Below are 18,942 nucleotides of genomic sequence, written 5' to 3' on the forward strand. Positions count from 1 at the left end.
GGGACGCACCGGCAGCCACCGGCTTGTTCCGCACGTGGCCCTGGTGCTGTTGCTGCGCGGTGTCACCAGCGCTGGACGTGGAACTGTCCAGCACCCAAGGGATAAGTGCTGGGTCTGCGGGGGCCACTCCGGGCCACCCCCTGGGGCCATCATGGCCACTGCTGCCACATCAGCATCTGCCTGGCGCCGGGGCCCAGTTGCGTCACTGGTGGAGGAGCCAGCGGGTGGTTGAACCCTTGGGAAACCGGGAGCTCGTTCCCATGCGAAAATCATCCGGAGGGGGAGGCGAATCTGCCGCCTCAGCAGAATCTGTCACCAAGCCGGAGCCAATTTTGGCCGGTGCTGCCTCTGGGTGACTCCAAAGCCACCAGCTTGTCCACATTCCGCCGCATGACCACCCCTGGGGGGAGCGTCACCGTCCTGCTGCGGCACTGGGGACGGGTGGCCGCTCTACCCCCTGTGCCCAGGGACACTAGGAGATGCTGGCAGTGCCTGGAGGGGGCTCAGGGGACGTCCCCACTGTGGGGCTGTGGGCGCCGGTGACACGAAAGGAGGGGAGTAAGGGGCGCTTGGGGACATCCCGCAGCAAAGCGTCGGCCAGTAGGGTGGTTAATAAATAAATAAATTAAAGAAGGGAGGCAGTTTCCTCCCGGGCTGGGTCTGCCGTCCTGGCTCTGGCAGCTGCTCAGGGACGACGGGGTCACGCGCCCTTGGGGTGTCACCTTGGCCGTGGGGGGGGCAGGGATGTCCCCGTCCCCACTCCAGCAGCGTGGGGAGATGCTCGGCCGCCTGCTGTCACCACCGAGGTGGGAGAGGTGTCCAGTGAAGAGCTGCAGTGCTGCGCCATGCCAGGGGGGGTTACAGCGGTGACCACGGTGACGGCACCAGGGGTCCCAGCCGCCCCTTCCCTTTCCCTTCTCCGTCCGGTTGCTTTATTGCACAATGCATGTTGAAGCGCGGGGTTGGTGCACGGGCTTTTCTTCTCTCTCTCTTTTTCCCGGACATCCAAAGGAATTTTACTCTTTGTATATCAAAAAAAAAGGAAAAAAAATTTTAAAAAGCAGTGGCAGAAAAGAGGCGTCTCTGGCGGAGGGGGGCGCGCACGGGGGAGCGGCACCGAGCCGGGCACTCCTTTTTTAAGAGCATCCACATCTGTCAACCACCATCCCAGGGATTTTGCCGTAGATGATCTGCTGCTTGTCGTTGAAGTAGAGCATGTTGATGGGGGACATCTTGGTGGGGGTGCAGCAGGGCCCGGCCGAGCCGCGTGGGTTGGCCTGTTGCACCAGGTGGGTGTGCGGGTATTTCTGCATGAACATGTACTCGCATTGCCCCGAGCAGTAGTTGGCTTTGTAGCGCTTGGGGGCGATGATCCAGTCCCAGCCAAATGCCTCAAAGTCGACGGTCAGGGGGTAGCGGCAGCAGCGCGACTCGGTCGAGTGCTCGTCGCAGTCCAGCCCCAGGTTCCGCCGCGAGCGCTTGTTGTTCTCCAGCACCCGCAGCTCCATGAAGGGGTGCTGGGGCAGTAGAAAAAGGGGGGGTGAGACCCATGGACTGACCCACCACCCCACACGTTGAGCCACAGTCCCATCACCCCACAATCACATCGTCCTGACTCTATGGGTGCCACGCAGCTCCGTGGAGCTGGCACCAGCTCCATGGGGGTGTCATCAGTTCCACCAGGGTGTCACCATCCCATGGGGGTGTCGCCAGCCCCACCAGGGTGTCACCAGTTCCATGAAGCTGTCACTGTCCCCACAAAGCTGTGACCAGCCCATGGAGCCGTCGCCAGCTCTGCAGATATGTGGTCAATCCCACGGAGCTGTGGCTGGTCCCGTAGAGCTGTCATCGTCCCCATGGACCTGTCAGTGTCCCCACGCAGCTGTGACCAGCCCATGGAGCTGTCACTGTCCCCACAAAGCTATCACCAGCTCCGTGGAGCCATCATCACTTTGGCAGGGCTGTGACCAGCCCCGTGGAGCTGTCATCATCCCCACGGAGCTCTCACCACCCCCACAAGCTGTCACCAGCCCCACGGAGCTGCCTCACCAACCCTGCCTATCCCTGTTGCCCCCCAGTTCCCCCCACACCCACCCCACCACAACATTCTAGCGCCTCTGCGCACCCCCAGCCCCCGAGGGACCCGAGGGGACAGCCACCCACCAGACCCTCGGCGCCGGGCCCCAGCGAGGTGACAGCCAGGTCGTTGCCATTGGGGTCAAAGGCATTGATCTCGATGCCCCAGTTGTTCTGCGGCTGCTTGAACCAGTTCTGCAGGACGTGCTTGAAGTCGATGCTCTGCCAGTGGCCCAGCCGCGAGTTGAGGTCGATCTTGAGCGAGCGGATGCGGATGTGACGGCTGCCCTCGTCCGTCACCGGCTTCAGCCGCAGGATCTGCAGGTAGACGGTGGAGGTGTGCTGCACCGGGCGCAGGTACACCCACAGCTGCGCCTTCACCACCTTGGTGAACATGACCTTGGGGCTGAAGTTGAAGAAGCAGCAATGGGGGTTGCCCTCGATCTGCACCACCGGGTCCGCTGCGGGAAGAAGGAGGCGTCAGGGTGATGGGGGCGTCCCTGGAAACCCCCTGCCCTGTGTGTCCCCCTCTCCCAGATCCTCCTCAGTCGTTAAGAGGTGAAGGTCGGGTCAGAGACCGCCCCAGCGGGTCATGGCCCCTCCATTGGCAATAAGGTCCCCAGCTGCCCCCGACCCTGTGTCACAGGGGAGTCACGATCCCCTGCAGGGATCAAGGACGGTCGGGGGGGGTCCAGCCCCATGGCACCTGCTCCAGGGCAGCCACTTCCCAACACAGATGCGCCCGGTGGCAGTCCCAAGCTGGGTCCGTGGCACCAAATTTGGGGTACGGACACCACCAGGGTCCCCAGCCAGGTGGCATCTCATGGGACATTCATCCGTCCCCCCCTCCATCCCTCATCCTCCATCTCCCACCCTCCATCTCCCACCCTCCCCAGGCTTGTTTTTGTGGCACCCCCACCCCTCTACCAGCCATTCCTGCCGCGGGTGACACTCTCAACTATGGCAAAACCACACGGCCACCTCCGGGGACGGTGCTGCCCACTCCAGTGCGGTGACACCCCCCAGCATCCCAAGCGCCCAGGGGGATGTGGGGGCTCCCCGGCCACCCTCCCCCAGCCCCGCGGCAGCTCCTGGGCTCTGCCAACATCTGTGTCAAATTGAGCGGGGAATGTCCCCCGCCCCGTCCCCCCTGCTCCGCACCGGTCAGGTTTAATGGCCCCCAGCTGCAGCGCGGGGCCATTTGCTGCGCGCGAGGCCTCCCCGAACACATGGGGGTCACGACACCGGGGGCAGCCCCGCGAATGCCATCCCGCTCCCCCGCCGCGCCGCACATAAACCACGGTGACAGGGGCCGGAGCGGGGGGGACACACGGGTGCACAAACCCCTCCCAGCAATTTGCTGCGCACAAGCCCCTGATTAAACCCACGTGTTCCTCTGGGACCCCCCCAGGGAATGGCCCCCCCCGCGCTGCCTGTCCCCGTGAAGCCACAAGGGCAGTTTGTGCCCCTTCCGCGGGGCTTTGTCACCTGTTACCAGTGGGACAGCGGCTGCCTCGAGGGGCTCTGGGTCCCTCCGCGGTCCTGCTGGCACACAGGGGTCCCAGGTGACTTTTGAAGACACGGGGACAATTTGTCCCCAGCTCACTGTGGCGGCCAGAACAATGTGATGGGGTTGTTTTTGCAGGGTCTCTTAGAGGTGTCCCTCAAAGCCACCACTGAAGCCCCTCACCACGGTGCCAGCAGCACCAGTGACACCAGCGACCCCCCCTCCACCCCGGGACTGGCATCCCAGGGGACAACGAAGGGGACACTGTGGGGTGCGGGCACAGGGGGGCTGTGGCAGTGCCAGGATGCTCATCCTGTTGCTGTGGCAACGGGGGATAAAGGTGATGGGGACATCGGTCACAGCTGAGGATATGCTGGGCAGGAGGGGGTACACTGAGCCCCCCGCTTTGTTCCACCGAGCCCAGATTTGGGGCCCCACCTCTGTCCCCTTAACCCCTCGCCTGCCGTGGGGGAACCGCAGCTCCCTCAGGTCCAGGTGTCCCTGCAGTGTCCCCATGTACTCGCTCCCACTGACCTTGAACAGCTTCAGGTCCCCCCTGCCCCCCTGCCCCCCCCCAACCCCTCATTAAGGTCCCTCTGGGTCGCGGGGGTCACGGGTAACCCCTAAATGGGTTTAGGACCCAATTAAACTTCTCGGGGGGGCGGGGGGGGTGCTGGGGGTGGTGGCTTGAGATTAACGGGGCGGGGGGCATCTGGGGGGAACCCGAGAGCTTTATGGCTCTGCTGCCTATAAAGCCCTTTCCCTCCTCCTGTTCAGGAACCATAAAACCCCACACAATTGGCACGGGGGGGGTGGGGGGGGGGAATCATAATAATAACGGAGCGGCCGCAGGCAGGACAGGCCGGACCCCGTGACACATCCGGCTGGAGGGCCAGGGCTGCTGGACCCCCAGAGTGGGACCAGGGGGGCCCGTGTGGCTGGAGGAGGGGTCTCCCTCTGGTATTTATTTTGGGGGGCCCCGAGCTGTTAAGGGGTGGGAGGGGGGGGCTGGGGGCAGCGAGCGTGAATGCGGCACAGGGAGGAAAACCCCAGCCTGTTGTCAATTTTATGGGTAATAAAATTTCAAAGCCACCCGAGTCTATTAATGCCTGGGAAGGAAATTCGTCGGGGGGCTGCAGGGGGGGCAGTGCCTCACACTTCCCTCCCTTCCGCTCGCCTTTAGCACCCGGCCCCCCGGTCCTTGGGGTCCCATGGCACACCTCAGGGGTCCCACCCCCCCGTCCCGCTGCTGGAGCAGGTGGAGCTGGGACAGACCGGGGGAAACTGAGGCACGGAGAGGTGGAAGGTGCAGCCTCCCCGCAGCCCCACGGCTACATGGATGGACAGAGACATGTCACAGGGCAGCAGAGTCCCCAAGTGCATCCCCTCCCTGCTGGGGCCCCTGGGCTGGAGCTCTGCCATCACCCCACTGTCACCTTGCTGTCACCCTGCTGTCACTCTGCCGTCACCCCGCTGTCACCCGCAGCAGGAGGTGAGTGCTGGCACCCGCTGCCCAGCAGGGCCCTGGGGACCAGGAGGTCACTGTGTCACCTGCCCCGTGTCCCCAGTCCGGTCCCAGTGCCAGTGCTCACACCAAGTGCCAGTCCCCAGTACCATGTCCCTGTCCCCAGCACCAGTATTAGGGCTCCAGCTGGTGCCTGTGCCAGGTCCTGGGACCTGCTGCCAGTGCCCAGTTGTGCTACTCAACTGATTCCAGTGAGTCGGGCGCCAGTCCCCAGTGCCATGTCCCGACCCCCAGTTCCAAGTGCTGGGTCCCAGTTCCCAGTTCTCCACTCCCAGCTGCAATCCTAGGTCCCAGTCCCCAGCTCTCAGTTGCAGTCCCAGCTCCCGGTGCTCATTCCCAGCCCTGTTTCCTAGCTCCCAGTGCCCTGTACCAGTTGCCAGCCAGCCTGTCCCATCCCCATATCCCTGTGTCCCCATGTCCCCAGGTCCCCGTGCTGTACGGTGCTTTCCCCCGGGACCCTCACGAAGTCACCAGGGAGAGGGGGCGGACGGGGGCTGATGTGAACAGAGGGGAGCCCCAGGGGTGCCGGGGAGAACCGGGGGGAACGGGGGGGGAGCCGGGGGGAACCGGGGGGAACCGCGCATCCCCGGGGAGGGGGACAGGGAGGGCACGGGGGAGGAAGAGGAGCCGCGGAGGGACCCGGGAGAGGAACCGGCGGGGAGGGAGGGAGAGACGGGGAGGTGGGGGGAGTCCGCCGGCGAAGTTTGCAGCGGCGGAACAAAGGCGGCACTGACTTTCCTGGGCCATGCTGATGACGGTCTCGGTGGTGGCGTGGTACTCGTCCTCCTCCAGGTACTCGTCGTGCTGCAGCGAGTCCCCCTGGAAGTCGTGGAGGTCCAGGAGCTGCTGGAGCGGCGGGGCCTTGGGCAGCAGCTGCTTCACCACCTCCCGGGTGATGTTGGGCGCTTCCTTCAGCCGCAGCTTGCTCAGGATCTGCGACTTGATGCTCTCCAGCCGCAGCTCCTTGCTGTGCCGCCGCCACAGGCACACGGGGCAAGCGGCGGGCTCGGAAACGGGGGATGGCGCTTCGACCGACCCCCCCGCCGCCACCACCAACGCCAACAAACACAGCAAGACCGGGGCCATACCGGGAAACCTTTCCCCGCCGGGCCGCCCCCCCGCCCCGCTTCCACCGCAACGCGCAAGGGGCGCGGAACGGGGGGGGAAGGCGGTAACGGCGGCGGGGGCGGGGAAGCGGGGGGCGGTGAGGGACCCGGGGGGGGGGCGAAGGGGGGGGGGAAGAAAAAAGCGGCGGTAGCGGCGGCCCCGGGGTTTTATACCCCAAGAGAAGTGTGTCGTCAGCGGCCTTGATTGGCTGCGGGCGCACAAAAGAGGTTCTGGCAGGGGCTTGTCACCAGCCGCCGCCGGCCCCCCGAGCACCGGGAGCGGCCCCGCCGCCACCGCGCGCTGCCCGGTTCGCTCCGGCACCCCCCGCACCGCCTCCGGTTATGGCGGGGGCGGTGCCGCGGGACCCAAGTCCCGGCAAGTGCGGCGGAGCGGGAAGGGCAGGGACGCCCTGACCCCGCCGCACTTGCCGGGACTTGGGTCCCGCCGCGACGCCCCCATAGACCGGGAATGCGCGTCCCGGTCCCTCCATCCCCCGGTGCCCTCCCGGGACGCCTCCGCATCGGTCCCCTCCGAATCTCTCTCCCATCCCCGGGTCCACGCACCCGCCCCGGTCCCCATCCCCTCCCGGTCGGTGTCCTCACGGCCCCCCCCCGCCCCGGCCCGTGCCGTGTCCCCCGCTCCCGGTGGCGGTTCCATCAGAACCATGGAGAGGGCAAGAGGGACGTGCAGCCGCGCCCGGGGTACCGGGGCTGCACCGGCTCCGCTCAGGGCCCCGGTCCCGGTGCGGCGAGAGGTGACGGGGATCCCGGCCCGATGCGGGAAGGTGGTGGGGAGTCCCGGATCGGGGGGCTCCCGGTGTGGCAGGGCAGGGGGGTGCGGAGCGGTCCCGTTACCCCACCGGTGCGCGACGGGAGAGTGCAGCCAGCGCATTCCGCCAGGAGGCGTCGCGGCGCAGCTCCGGAGCGAGCGCGTCCACACCGGAGCCGGGAAAACCGGAGCGAGGCGCAGCGCAGGGACGAGGGCGCCACCGCGTGGCGCGGACGCGGCACCGCCGCACCGTCAGCCCTGTGGGGCCTCGGGAGGTCCCGGAGCGGGGGGGTGGCCCCGTCGAGTCCCGGTGCGGGTGTTTACCCGCCGAGGTGGCATCACCGCGCTCCGGTGTCACCGACGCCCCGCGGAAGCTGCGGAGACGAGAAGCGAAAGCGGGAGGCGGTGCTCGGTCTCCCTACACCGGGTGTGTCCCCCCCTCTCTCCGGGATCCCTCGGACTCCTGGGTCCGCCTCGCACTCCAGGTTCCCCCAGCACTCCGGGCTCCGGGGCCGAAGGGGTTAAGGCGGCGACGTGACGTGTCCCCTCCGGCCCCGCCCCACGGGCCGCCCCGCGCGAGCTGTCAGCGGCACCGGGCCCGGTAACGGCACCGCGGGGAGGGCGGGTCCCCGGAATCCGCCCGCCGGGGGAAGTGGGGACCCCTCCGTAGGGTGGGGGAGACCCGGGGTGAGCGTGACACGGGTGGGGAGTCCCGGGGATGCCCCCACGTGGCGCGGCCCCGGGGACGGGCACGGGGTCGCCGGTGCCCCGGGGAATCACTGCGGGTGTCCCGTCCCCGGCGGGAGGGTGCGGGGCCCCATCACCTCACAGGTCTCGGCGGGGAGGCAGTGGGGATCTGTGTGTGTGCGTCCCCAGTCCTGGCTGCTTCCTCCTTCACGCGGGACAGCCCCCCCCACGCGGGAACCCCGCAGTGGGGCTGCGTCCTTGGCCACGTCCCCACGTCCTCATGTCCCCATACCCACGTCCCCACGTCCTCACATCCACGTCCCCACTTCCAGGCGGGATAATTTTAGCTGGGTCTCCACCCCGGGGCTCTGCCCACACCCCGTAATTACGGGCATGGCCCTTGGGGCCACGCTGGGAGCGCGGAGGCGGCCGGTACCCCGCCCCCGAGCACCATGTCTCCCCCCAGCCCGGCCATGGCAGGGCTGCTGCAGGCGCTGGTGGGGGCCTCGGAGAAGGCGGGGACCATCGCCCGGCTGTGCCGCGCAGAGGAGCCGCTTTTCCAGCTGCTGGTGGCTGAAAAAAGCGGCACCGACAAGAACAGGAGGTTCCTGCAGGACTTCAAGACGCTGGCGGACGTCCTAATCCAGGAGGTCATCAAGCACGACCTGGGGAAGGAGGTAGGGGGCGGGGGGCTCCCCAGGGTGTCCCCATGTCTCCCTGCGCTGTGGCTGAGCCGCCCTGTCCCCACCAGTTCCCCGAGCTGCAGGGCCACATCCATGGGGAGGAGTCAAATGAGTTCAAGAACAGGCAGGGTGAGTTCTGGGGGTGGGAACAGCGGAGCCGAGACCCCCACACACTGGGGGTCACAGCTGAGGCCGGGCTTCTGGCAGGGGACACGGTGGTGGTGCGGGTGTGTGACACGCCGGGTGACACTGCGGCCCTGCTACTCTCCGTGCTGGAGCCCGAGCGAGAGGCTGCCGAGCTGCTGGCAGCTGCCGTGCACAGGGATGTGACGCTTGGGGATGCAGAGCTGGCCAGCGTGGCACTCAGCATCCCCCCCCAGGACCTGGCCATCTGGATAGACCCCATCGGTGAGGGGGTGCTGGGAGAGGGCACGTTGGGCATCCCCCCATCACTCACTGAACCCCAGCAAATTCAACTGCACCCTTAGACTCCACCAATGAGTACATCGGGGGGCGCGAGGACGTGGCCCCCATCGACGGTATCACCCCGGCGGGGCTGTGCTCGGCGCTAGTGCTCATTGGGGCCTACGACCGGCAGACGGGCTGTCCTGTGCTGGGCATCATCAATGAGCCCTTCTACCGTCGGGACCCCCTGACCCACAGGTACTGGCACACGGGGAACACCGGAGTGGGGGGGGAGGTGCAGCCGGATCCTGGTCCCCAGATCTGGGGAGAGCCTGGGGACCCATTGGCAGCGCCCACACTCAGTGTCCCCATCCCTGCAGGTGGCAGGGGAGATACCACTGGGGCATTGCATATGGGGACACGCAGCTGAGCTCTCTGAACCCCCCGCCGCCGCGCCCCACGCCCTGCGTGGTGCTGAGCCGGGCGGAGAGGGGACCAGTGCGGGCAGCCCTGGGTCCCCTGTGCGGTGACCGCCTGTGCTTCGCCGCCGGTGCTGGCTACAAGATGCTGTGTGTCATCCTGGGGCTGGCGGATGCCTACGTCCTCTCCGAGGGCAGCACCTTCGCCTGGGACGCCTGTGCCCCCCACGCCATCCTGCGTGCCCTGGGCGGGGGTGCGGTGGCCCTGGCAGGGGCCCTGCAGGCACGGAGGGCGGGGGACACCAGCCCCCCCCCTGAGCTGGTGTACAACCGCCCGGTGGAGGGGGCGGTAGGGGCCAAGCGCTGGGCAAACCAGGGGGGGCTTGTGGCCTACATGCACCCCCAGCACTTGGAGGCTGTGCTGGCCGCCCTGGCCACTGTGCCCGGGCTCTGAGCCACCGGTGGCTGGGACCTGGGGTGAGGGCATGGGGTGGCAGGGACCCAGGAGTGCAAGGGTGTGGGGAGACTGCGAACAGGGGGGGCCGGGATTGTGGGGGCAAGACATAGGCTGGCAGGGACCAACAGACACAGAATGTCCAGGACCCTGGGGTTCAGGGTATGGGGTGACAAGGACCTCAGGGTGCTGGGTATGGGGTGACAAGGACCTTGGGGTGCAGGGTATGGGGTGGTTGGGACAGGGTGACAGGGGTCAGGGTGGCCATGACTTCGGGATGCAGGTTATAGGGTTACTGGGACCCTGGGGTACAGAGTATGGGTGACAAGGACCCCAGGGTGCAGGGTATGGGGTGACAAGTACGTCGGGGGTGACAGGGACTGCGGGACAGCTGGGACCCCGGGGTGCAGGGTCCCGGGGTGCGGGACGGGCTGTCATCTCTGTGTCCCATGACCTCCCGGCGCGACACCCTTATGTCCCCCATTAAAGCGTCTCCCTCGCCCCGCGTGTCCGTGCGGCCCCGGGAGGGGGCGGGCGGGGCGGCGGCGGCGGGGCCGGGCTCGGGGCGGGCCCGGGGCCGCCTGTTGACTCGTCCCGGCCCCATCACATGATCCCGGAGCTCAGGGAGCGGGTGGTGGAGCAGCGGCGCCGGTGAGGCCCCGGGGCGGGGGAGCGGTGGCACTGGGCGGCGAGCGCACCGGGAGCGGCACCGGGGCGGGGAGCGGCACCGGGACGTCGGGGTTCGGGCGGGAGGAGCGGGAGCGGGCCTGGTGCCGATACCGATACCGATACCGAGACGGCGGCTCCCGCAGGACGGGCCATGGCGGTGGAGGGCGGGATGAAATGTGTGAAGTTCCTGGTTTTTATCTTCAACTTCATCTTCTGGGTGAGTGTGGGGCTGGGGGAGGTCGGAGGGGGAGCTGGGGCCACCGGGGGGGGGCCGGGGGGCAACCGGAGAGGGGCTCTGGGCAAACGGGCTGTTCCTCGCCGGCCCCGCCGGGGACGAGCCCGCCCCTGTCCTGCGGCGGGCAGCCCCTCCGCCTCTGTGTTGTCCCCCCGCCGTGTTTTCCCCTCCGCCTGCTCCCGTTCCCCCATACATCCCTTGAACACCCCCCGGACCCTCCCGCAGGCCTTGAACTGGGGGTCGTGGGGACGCGGGGGGGCTCCTGCTGCCTGGGGGTGCTGCAGAGGGTGCAGGGGGGTGAGGGGGAGAAGCCTGGCACCAGGCAGTGTTGTGGCTGCACACCACTGTCAGTAGGTTCCAGGGTTAACGAGACTGGGCTGGGGCGAGGCCCTGAGGTCAGGGTGGGGACCCCATGGGGGGCCGTGTGTCCCCCCCGTCCTGCGCCCTACAGCTGGGGTCACCCCATGGGGCAGGGCTCAGGTTTGGGGAAGTTGGGGTGAAGCAAGAGGCGCAAGGAGCCCAACGGTCTGTGTGGGTGTGGGGGGGGACAGGGGGTGAGTGCCTTCCCGGCCATCATCCCGTCCCCCCCACGCAAGGAATGACTCGTCTCTGATCCTGCTGAGCTGAGTCACCCCCGGAGGGGCCGGGGGGGACATGGCAGGGACACCGGTGCCAGCCCCCCCAGCTGGAGTGTTTGTGCAGCAGGCGGCTGGGCCGGGCTCTGTTTGCCCACACCCAGCGAGCAAACAGGGCCAGCGCACTGGGACGGTACGGGGGGGTCCCCACTGCTGCAGGGAAACTGAGGCTGGGGGGAGGGGGATCTCACCTGTGAGGGGGTGGGATGGACCCGCTCCTGTCTCAGTACCGGGGAGGGGGGGCTGCCGGTGCCCGGGTGACCCATGAGACGGCATGTGCCTGGGCCCCCCAGCCACCAATTGGGCACCCCCCGATCTGCCCTCAGACCCCGTGGCTGGGCGGGGGGGGGCTGGCGCCATGTCCCCCGCTCCGAGGCCTCTCACCACGGCCAGAATTCCAGATGTCCCGAACTTCTCAGCATTCCTGCGGCCGCCAGTTTGGCCCCCGCCTCACCACACCGGGGCGGGCGGGGGCAGGACCAGGGTCCCCCTCCCATCACCATGGGGACATCACTGTGGGGGGCGAACCCCAGAAGATCCACCCCCGTCAGCCCCAATTTGAGGCCGAAGTCCCGTGCTGCTCAGTCTCCACGAGGATGCTGAACTGGGGGTGCCCCCCAGCGGGGGGGGGAATCCCAGTTCCACAGGGTAGGGGCTGCACCCCAATTCCCTGTGCCCCCCCCAGGTGTGCGGGGTGGCCCTGGTGGCCATCGGCATCTACGCGCAGCTGGCCCTGGATAAGGCACTGGCCGTCAGCAGCACCTCAGCCGCCGGCAGCCCGGTCGCCATCCTGGTGCTGGGCATCGTCATCTTCTTCATCTCTTTCTTCGGCTGCTGTGGCGCCTGGAAGGAGAGTTACTGCATGGTCACCACGGTCAGCACCCTGCCTCGCCATGATTCCCCCCCCCCCACTTTAATCCTCCCACCCTGACCCCCACCACGTTCCCCCACAGTTCGCCGTCCTGCTCAGCGTCATCTTCCTGGTGGAGGTCGCCGCTGCCATTGCTGGATACGTCTTCAAGGACAAGGTGGGGACGTGTGGGGAAGGGGTTCAGACCCACTTGGGTGCTACAGATCCCCCTGACCCCCCGGCCCCCCCAGGCGCGCTCGGTACTGGAGGAAGGGCTGTGGGACGCCATGCGCAAGTACGGGGAGGACCAGCCGGTGACGGAGGCAGTGGATGAGATCCAGAGGGATGTGAGTAACGGGGGGGGCCCAGGGGGGGCTGGGACAGTGGGGTTCACCCCCCCTGACCCCCTGGGGTGTGTGTGTCCCCGCCCGCCCGCAGTTCCAGTGCTGCGGAGCCAACAACTACACAGACTGGTTCAGCATTGAGAGGTTCAGGGCCAATGACACGGTGCCACGGTCCTGCTGCCACAGCAATGCCACGTCCTGCAATGTCCACCCCACCCCTGAAACCGTCTACGAGAAGGTGAGACCCCCCCGTGTCCCCCCTGCCGTGGTCAGGGGGGGTTTGCCCCCCCTGAGCCCCTCTACCCCCTGCCCCCCAGGGCTGCCTCCAAAAGATCGAAGCCTGGATGAAGAAGAACATCCTTATCGTGGCTGCTGTAGCGCTGGGCATCGCCTTCTTCGAGGTAGGACGAGGCGCTGCGACCCCTCCAGTGTGGGGCTGGGACACCCCCAATGTGGGGCTGGACCCCCGCGGGGGGGGGTGCGCTGTGCAGGGTGGAGGTCACACCCCATCCCCTGTTTTCCCAGATCCTGGGCATCATCTTCGCCTGCTGCCTGATGAAGGGCATCCGCAGCGGCTACGAGGTCATGTAGCCCCCCTGGCTCTCGCTGCCCCCCGCCCCGACTTGGGGGGCACCAGGGGCTGTTCCCCCTGCCAGCTCCTCGGGGCAGGGCCCCACGTGCCAAACCGCTGCCGCGGGGGGGTCACTGCCATCGGAACCCTCCCCACGTGCCTGACAGGTGGGGGCTGGGGGGTGTCCCCAACTTTGGAAATACAGTAAAAAGAAAAGCTTCTGTAGAGCTGTGTGTCCCCCTGGGCTGGGGGTGGACGAAACAAGGGGTCCCACGGAGGTGTGGGGGGTCCCGAGTGCCATGGCAATGCCACCAGCTGTCCCCAAACCCTGCAGGGACCTGGGATGAGCACAGCAGGTGATGGTTTGCGTGGCACTGGTATGGGGGTGTTATTGTCAGTCCCAGGGGGTTCTTACAGCCCTGGGGCGGTCCAGCAGCCCTGGGCAGGGGGGCGGCAGCCCCGGGGGAAACTGGCATCCCTCAGTGGGATCTGGGGGTCCCCATGTGCCCTGGCAATGCCACCAACTGTCTCCAGACCCTGTGGGGACACAGGACCAGCACCAGCAGATGATGGTTTTCACGGCACGGGTGGTTTATTGGCAGCTTGAGGGTGGGTCCAGCACCCCGGGGGGGATCCAGCATCCCGGAGGGGGCACAGGGGGAAGCCTAGCGGACGCGTTGGGCCGGCTTGGGCAGGATGATGGCCAACGCCAGGTCCACCAGGCAGGCGGGTAGGTAGGACGCGGGCAGCCAGAGCAGTTTGGCGTCCCAGCCGGCGCTATAGCGGGTGCGGGGGTGTCGCGCCCCCAGCGCGTGCTCCATGCAGCTCGTCACCTTGCACAGGTCCCCGTCGCAGATGAAGTTCATGATCAGCCGCTGCACCTTGAGGTCTGGGAGGGCAGGTGCAGGAAGGGAATGAGGGGGTCAGGCAGGGACAGGCAGCCAGTGGGCGGGGGAAACTGAGGCAGGGGATGCCCCCACTCAGTACCTTGAGGTCTGGGGGGTTCAGGCTGGGAATTGGGGGGTTCAGGCAGGAAATGGGGGGTCAGGCAGGGACAGGCAGCCGGCAGGTGGGGGAAACTGAGGCAGTGGGTGCCCCCACTCAGCACCTTCAGGTCTGGGAGGTGCAGGAAGGGAAGGGGGGTCCAGGCACCCAGGGTAAACTGAGGCAGCACCGCCCCTGCTCACACTGCTGGAAGAACTCCTCGCCGTAGCTGCGCCGCGTCTCAGGGGGCAGGCGCTCCCAGAGCTGCCGCAGGGACCCCTCAATGCTCTCCAGGTTGGTCACGGCCGTCTTGAAGAACCCAGGCTCCACGATGCTGACCTTGACACCAAAGTGGTACATGTCCCTCCTGTGGGGTGACACCCATCAGCACCAGGGCTTGGGGGGGCTGTGGGTGGCTGGAGGTGGGGGTTCAGCACCCACCGCAGACTGTCAGAAAAGGCCTCAATGCAATATTTGGAGATGCAGTAGCCACCACCGTTGGCCGAGAGGCGACCGAGGACACTGGAGGTGTTGACCACGCGGCCACGCGCCCGCTTGAGCAGCGGCAGGAACGCCAGCGTCACCTCGATGACGCCGAAGGCATTGACAGCCATCACCCCCCGGTAGTCCTCGGGGGACATCCACTCCGTGGGGCCGATGGGGTTGGCCACCCCCGCATTGTTCACCAGCCCAAAGAGGCCTGAAGGCGACATGGGAGGTGGCCACGGTCCCCTCTTGTGTGTCCCTGGTCCCACCCAGGCCCCATCCTCCCCAGCACCTCCCCAGGTCCCATCCTGTCCCCCCACTTCCCCTGGGATGCCCCATCAACCCCTGGAACACCACATTTTCCAGCCCGCCAGCCACCCCCTGGGTCCTATCCTGACCCCCTAGGACCACACATCCCCCTCCCTAGATCCCATCCTGTGCCACCTCCCCCCCTCCCCGGGACCCCATGGGGACCCCACATCCCCCTCCCCAGGTCCCCATGTCCCCTTCCCCAGGTCCCCTCCTGCCACCCCGTCCCCTTGGACCCCCCCATCACCCCCTTTGCTCCTCCCGCAACCTGCCATGGCCCCCCTCCCTCCTCCCATCCCCCCCCACGTCCCCCCCTGCCCCCCTCACCTTTCTCCCCCACCTCCCCCTGCACCCACTCCACGGCCCGGCGGATGCTGTCGGGCCGGGTGACATCGAGCAGGGTGGTGCGGAGGTGGCCGTGGCAGCCCCGCCGCAGCCCCTCAGCCCCTGCGGGGGTCAGGCAGGCGGCCAGCACCCGGTAGCCGCGTTGGGCCAGCCGGCGGGCCAGCAGGTGGCCAAAGCCGCTGTCGCAGCCCGTGATGAAGACGTGCTTGTCGGTCACCGTGGGGAGGGTCTGGCGGTCCCGCACCAGCCAGCCCAGCGCCCACGCCAGTGCGGCCAGTAAGATGTACAGCCACATGCTGGGGGCCTGAAGGGAGCGGGTACTCGGGTGGTTTGGGGTGTGACAGCACCTCGTGACACCCCCCAAACTGAACCAGGCTCTTGGGGGAATCACCAGCCCCTCCCTGTGTAGGGGACCCCCCAAATACAGGACTCTATGGGGGTCAGAGCTCCCCCAATATCCTGCCCACCACCATGGGGGTCAGACTCCCCCCAAGGTGGGAAAACAGGCAGATTTGAGGATTGACCCCCACCTTTGTCCCACATGGGTCTCGGAGCCGTGGGGGACACTGGGCAGGGGTCCCTGCCCCGTGGTGGGGGAGTAACACCCCACATCATCCCCCCCAGGGTGGGACCTTGTGCCCCCTGGTCCTGTTCCCTCTCCCACTGACCCCCCCCCCCCACACTGGGCCAGCATGGCCGTGCTGGGATTAACTGGGCCTGTGCGTCAGCGCTTGGCTGGGATCCAGCGCGGCAGCACTGGGGGGGGTCCCAGCTGCTGCCGCGCCCATAGTTTAACCCTGTGTCCCTCCCCCCCCGGGCAGCGATAACCCTGGGTGCCCTCTGCCCCTGACCTGTGTGCGGACATTACTGTCACCACTGTGTCTGGGACCCCCTATGTCCCTCCCGATAAGGAAGCCCATGGGGGGCATGGCATATCACCCCCATCTCAGTGTTTTTTGGGGGTGTCAGGGCCCCCCTTTGCTCCCAGCAGTGCAGTTACAAACCTCCCGCTCCCTCCTGTGCAGGTGGGATGGGGGGATCCACACTGACCCCACACACACACACAAAAAGGGGCAGCAGCCCCCACTTCTCCCCACCCTGGGGGGGCGATGTGAGGACACCCCAAAGTCCCCTGGGCCAGGACAGGAGCGGGACATGGGACAAACAGTCGCCCCCTGCCCAAAGTGCACGAGACCCAACAAACTCATCCCACCGCACCCCAGTGGGGGCTGCTGCATCCCCCCAGTAGGCTGGGGGTACAGAGGGGCATCCCCCCCACCCCCAAAACCCTCCCCGGGTACCTTCACGGGGCAGAAGGTCCAGCGGCTGTGGCGGTGGAGGCTGAATGCACCGGGGGGGCCGCGGCCACTCCTCCCCCTGCGCCGGGGCAGAGCCGCTGCCAAAGGTCACGCTTGGCCAAATCCTGGTGGGGGGGCCACAGCCAGACGGGGGGGGGTGTCCCTGGGACACCCCTCGCCTTGTTGGGGGTCCTTCATCATGGAGGAGCCCCTGATGGAGGGAAAGCCCTCCCCACCCAGGGCACGCAGAACCCCCCTTATCCCTCCCCAGGGAGCTGGGGGGGCTGAACTTCCCCCCCACAGGGGGATTAGAGCCCTCCCAGCCCAGAACAGTCCCTTTGTCCGGGAGAAAAAAGGGGCCTCAGAGCCAGGGTAAGCGCTAAAGAGGATGAGGAGGCTTAGGGGGGGGTCAGCCCAGGGGCCCCCGCTTTGCACAACCACTTTATTCTGCTTTATTCTGCCCCCTCAGCAGCACTGGGGCAGGGCGTCCTGAGGGGCCAGGAGCTGCTGTGGCGCTGCAGCCATGGGGGCGTTTATCTGCCAAGGGGTCCTGGAGGGCCGGGGGGGCCCGGGGGAGGTCTCAGGAGCAGGAGGGCTGGAGCTGCCCCTTGTAGACGTACTCCAGGGCGGTGGCGATGGTCCGCATGTCCATCTCAATACTGCGCGCCCAGTTCTCCACGTCACCGATCTCCTGCCAGGACGGGGGGGTTGTCAGCAGGATTTGTGTGGGGGGTCCCACCTCCCTACCCACTTCTCTCCAGCATCCCATGGGTGTCTGGGACACCCTGGGTACCCACGGGGCTGCTTCTCTGTGTGTCCCAGAGGGAAATTGCAGCCAGGGGTGCGGGGGGGCCCCCCTGCCGGTGCTTATTGGGGGGGCACACGGGACCCCCACCTTGAGAGCCTGGTTGAAGTTCTCCACCATGGTGATCCACTGCCCTGTCTGCTTGGCAAACTGGGCCGCCTGCACCTGCAGCGTCTTCACCTCCTGGTCCAGTTTCCGCTGGTTTACATAGGCCTGGGCCACCCTGGGTGGGGGGACACACACGGGGGGGGCACACGGGAACACAAAAGGGGGGGGGTGGGGTCCCGCCCTAGTGGCTCCAGGGTGGGGGGGTTGGAGGGGGGGGGGGAGGGGAGAGGGGCCCAAGGAGTTCAGGGGGGCCCAGGCTGGGGTTTTACAGGGAAAGGGGGTCCCTGGATGGGGTTTAGGAGGGGTCCTGTTTGGGGTTTGCAGGGAAGGGGCAGCAGGGCTTGCAGGGCGGGGGGTAGGGGGGGGTCCGTCACTGGGGCTTCCAGAAGTAAAAACGGGCTGGGGAGGCGGTTCAGAGGGTCTCCAGCTGGAGGGGCTCCCTGGAGGGGGTTTGGGGCGGTCCCCCAGCTAGGAGGTATTGGGGGAAGGGGCCTGTGGGTTCTGGGGGGGTTGGGGGGGCCTCGGAAGGGGAGTTGGGGGTGTTTTGGGGGCTCCGGGCCTCACCCCACGTTGAGATGATCGACCAGGGCCTCGGTGAGGCGGGTGGCGGCCGCGATCGCCTCCCTGCGCCGCCGCTCTGCGCGGGGGGGACGCGGCCATGAAGGGCCGGCGGGACCCCCCAAACCCGCCCTGCTTCCCCCCCCCCCCCGCCAGCGGGGCGCTGCGTGACGTCAGCGTGTGGGACGGTGACATCACTCGCCACCACGCCGCGACTGTCCCCCCCACTTCCGCCTTGGCAGACAGCGCTGCTGACCAATGAAAAGCGCGCCCGCGGTGAGTGGCAGCTCCTGCCGCCAATGGGAAGGCCGGTTGCCATGGGGACGGGGGGCGGGCTCACCCTGCAGCTCCCGCCGCTCGCTCTGTCGGGCCTGGTGCTCCTTCAGCAGCCGGGACAGCATGGCGGCACGTGACCGCCGCGTGACCGCCCCTCCCTCGCCACGTGACCAGCCCTCCCTCGCCACGTGACCGCGCCGCGTGACTCGCCCCGCCTCCCGGTGCCTATAGGGGCTATAAGGGGCCATAACAACCGGGCTGTGGGGGTTGAGCTGGCGGGTACAGGTAGCCGAGTGGTCTGTAGGGGCTGAGCTGGCGGCCCCGGGTGGCTCTGGGGGCCCGGGTAGGGCTCTATAGGTGTCTGTAAGAGCCCGGGTGAGCGCTATAGGTGTCAGGGGGCCATAGGGGCCAGGCTGGGTGGGCTGTAGAGTCCCACTGGGGGCCGTAGGGGCTGAGCCCCTGAGGCTCGGATAGAGGTTTATAGGGGCTTGTGTGGGGGCTATAGGGTCCCTGGGTCTGGGGTGCGCTGCCAGGTCAGGGGTGGCGGGAGCGCCAAATTCATCCCATCGGTTCTTCCGTCCCAACCCGATTCTCCCCGCAGACCCTGCGAAGGTCCCTTTGTCACCCCCTGGGGGCCCCGGAGGAGCCTCGGCTGTGGCTCCGGCACCGGCGTGTGAAACGTGCCCGGAAACAAATAAAACGGGTGACAGTGACCGCCCCGGTCCTGCTCCGGTGCCGTGAACGAGCCGTGCCGGGCGGAGGAGCTGATCTCGGTGTTTCCGTCGTTAGCTAATGAGTGCGCCAGGCTAACGAGGGCGTGGGGGGGTGCCGGGGGTGG

General features: G+C 67.4%; 5 protein-coding genes across 6 annotated transcripts; 2 read left to right on the plus strand and 3 right to left on the minus strand.

Annotated features, from left to right (window-relative positions):
* Positions 1 to 718: 718 nt before the first annotated feature.
* On the minus strand, positions 719 to 6,327 carry LOC309450637 (growth/differentiation factor 11-like). The gene is made up of 3 exons (XM_082073651.1): positions 5,843 to 6,327; positions 2,164 to 2,537; positions 719 to 1,517 (listed from the first exon to the last, which is right to left on the minus strand). The coding sequence occupies exons 1-3, from the start codon at positions 6,192 to 6,194 to the stop codon at positions 1,137 to 1,139; spliced, it is 1,107 nt and encodes a 368-aa protein (XP_081929777.1). The 5' UTR covers positions 6,195 to 6,327; the 3' UTR covers positions 719 to 1,136.
* Positions 6,328 to 7,486: 1,159 nt separating this feature from the next.
* LOC309450636 (inositol polyphosphate 1-phosphatase-like) lies at positions 7,487 to 9,711 on the plus strand. 2 transcript variants are annotated; one of them, XM_082073649.1, is made up of 6 exons: positions 7,487 to 7,584; positions 8,137 to 8,347; positions 8,422 to 8,482; positions 8,561 to 8,761; positions 8,842 to 9,016; positions 9,139 to 9,711. In XM_082073649.1, exons 2-6 carry the CDS (start codon positions 8,144 to 8,146, stop codon positions 9,629 to 9,631), a joined length of 1,134 nt encoding a protein of 377 aa, XP_081929775.1. In that variant the 5' UTR covers positions 7,487 to 7,584; positions 8,137 to 8,143; the 3' UTR covers positions 9,632 to 9,711. The 2 variants fall into 2 exon arrangements, with proteins under 2 accessions (XP_081929775.1, XP_081929776.1); XM_082073650.1 differs by having other exon boundaries at positions 7,567 to 7,670.
* Positions 9,712 to 10,201: 490 nt separating this feature from the next.
* LOC309450647 (CD63 antigen-like) lies at positions 10,202 to 13,160 on the plus strand. Its single transcript, XM_082073664.1, has 8 exons — positions 10,202 to 10,282; positions 10,444 to 10,517; positions 11,856 to 12,044; positions 12,124 to 12,198; positions 12,272 to 12,367; positions 12,459 to 12,602; positions 12,682 to 12,765; positions 12,890 to 13,160. Exons 2-8 carry the CDS (start codon positions 10,452 to 10,454, stop codon positions 12,953 to 12,955), a joined length of 720 nt encoding a protein of 239 aa, XP_081929790.1. The 5' UTR covers positions 10,202 to 10,282; positions 10,444 to 10,451; the 3' UTR covers positions 12,956 to 13,160.
* Positions 13,161 to 13,591: 431 nt separating this feature from the next.
* LOC309450640 (retinol dehydrogenase 5-like) lies at positions 13,592 to 15,354 on the minus strand (the record flags this gene model as incomplete). Its single annotated transcript, XM_082073655.1, has 4 exons — positions 13,592 to 13,824; positions 14,123 to 14,286; positions 14,361 to 14,619; positions 15,042 to 15,354. 4 exons carry the CDS (start codon positions 15,352 to 15,354, stop codon positions 13,601 to 13,603), a joined length of 960 nt encoding a protein of 319 aa, XP_081929781.1. The 3' UTR covers positions 13,592 to 13,600.
* A 1,376-nt stretch (positions 15,355 to 16,730) lies between these two features.
* LOC309450655 (biogenesis of lysosome-related organelles complex 1 subunit 1) lies at positions 16,731 to 18,284 on the minus strand. Its single transcript, XM_082073677.1, has 4 exons — positions 18,169 to 18,284; positions 17,835 to 17,907; positions 17,253 to 17,385; positions 16,731 to 17,048 (listed from the first exon to the last, which is right to left on the minus strand). The coding sequence occupies exons 1-4, from the start codon at positions 18,227 to 18,229 to the stop codon at positions 16,938 to 16,940; spliced, it is 378 nt and encodes a 125-aa protein (XP_081929803.1). The 5' UTR covers positions 18,230 to 18,284; the 3' UTR covers positions 16,731 to 16,937.
* Positions 18,285 to 18,942: the final 658 nt, after the last annotated feature.

Source organism: Streptopelia decaocto (assembly GCF_964273445.1).
Source record: "Streptopelia decaocto genome assembly, chromosome: 27".
Taxonomy (NCBI): Eukaryota; Metazoa; Chordata; class Aves; order Columbiformes; family Columbidae; genus Streptopelia; species Streptopelia decaocto.

What these genes read in the sequence shown, in the direction of transcription:
- LOC309450637 (XM_082073651.1), bottom strand. Translation starts at nt 6,194, where the DNA reads ATGGCCCCGGTCTTGCTGTGTTTGTTGGCGTTGGTGGTGGCGGCGGGG. An exon ending in CATCAGCATGGCCCAGGAAA is followed by an intron (nt 2,538 to 5,842) that starts GTCAGTGCCGCC and finishes TTCTTCCCGCAG; the next exon opens with CGGACCCGGTGGTGCAGATC. An exon ending in GGCCCGGCGCCGAGGGTCTG is followed by an intron (nt 1,518 to 2,163) that starts GTGGGTGGCTGT and finishes CTACTGCCCCAG; the next exon opens with CACCCCTTCATGGAGCTGCG.
- LOC309450636 (XM_082073649.1), top strand. Translation starts at nt 8,144, where the DNA reads ATGGCAGGGCTGCTGCAGGCGCTGGTGGGGGCCTCGGAGAAGGCGGGG. An exon ending in AGCACGACCTGGGGAAGGAG is followed by an intron (nt 8,348 to 8,421) that starts GTAGGGGGCGGG and finishes TGTCCCCACCAG; the next exon opens with TTCCCCGAGCTGCAGGGCCA. An exon ending in CGGGACCCCCTGACCCACAG is followed by an intron (nt 9,017 to 9,138) that starts GTACTGGCACAC and finishes CCATCCCTGCAG; the next exon opens with GTGGCAGGGGAGATACCACT.
- LOC309450647 (XM_082073664.1), top strand. Translation starts at nt 10,452, where the DNA reads ATGGCGGTGGAGGGCGGGATGAAATGTGTGAAGTTCCTGGTTTTTATC. An exon ending in TCTTCAACTTCATCTTCTGG is followed by an intron (nt 10,518 to 11,855) that starts GTGAGTGTGGGG and finishes TGCCCCCCCCAG; the next exon opens with GTGTGCGGGGTGGCCCTGGT. An exon ending in CTGAAACCGTCTACGAGAAG is followed by an intron (nt 12,603 to 12,681) that starts GTGAGACCCCCC and finishes CCTGCCCCCCAG; the next exon opens with GGCTGCCTCCAAAAGATCGA.
- LOC309450655 (XM_082073677.1), bottom strand. Translation starts at nt 18,229, where the DNA reads ATGCTGTCCCGGCTGCTGAAGGAGCACCAGGCCCGACAGAGCGAGCGG. An exon ending in CGAGCGGCGGGAGCTGCAGG is followed by an intron (nt 17,908 to 18,168) that starts GTGAGCCCGCCC and finishes CCCCCCGCGCAG; the next exon opens with AGCGGCGGCGCAGGGAGGCG. An exon ending in GTCGATCATCTCAACGTGGG is followed by an intron (nt 17,386 to 17,834) that starts GTGAGGCCCGGA and finishes CCCCCCACCCAG; the next exon opens with GGTGGCCCAGGCCTATGTAA.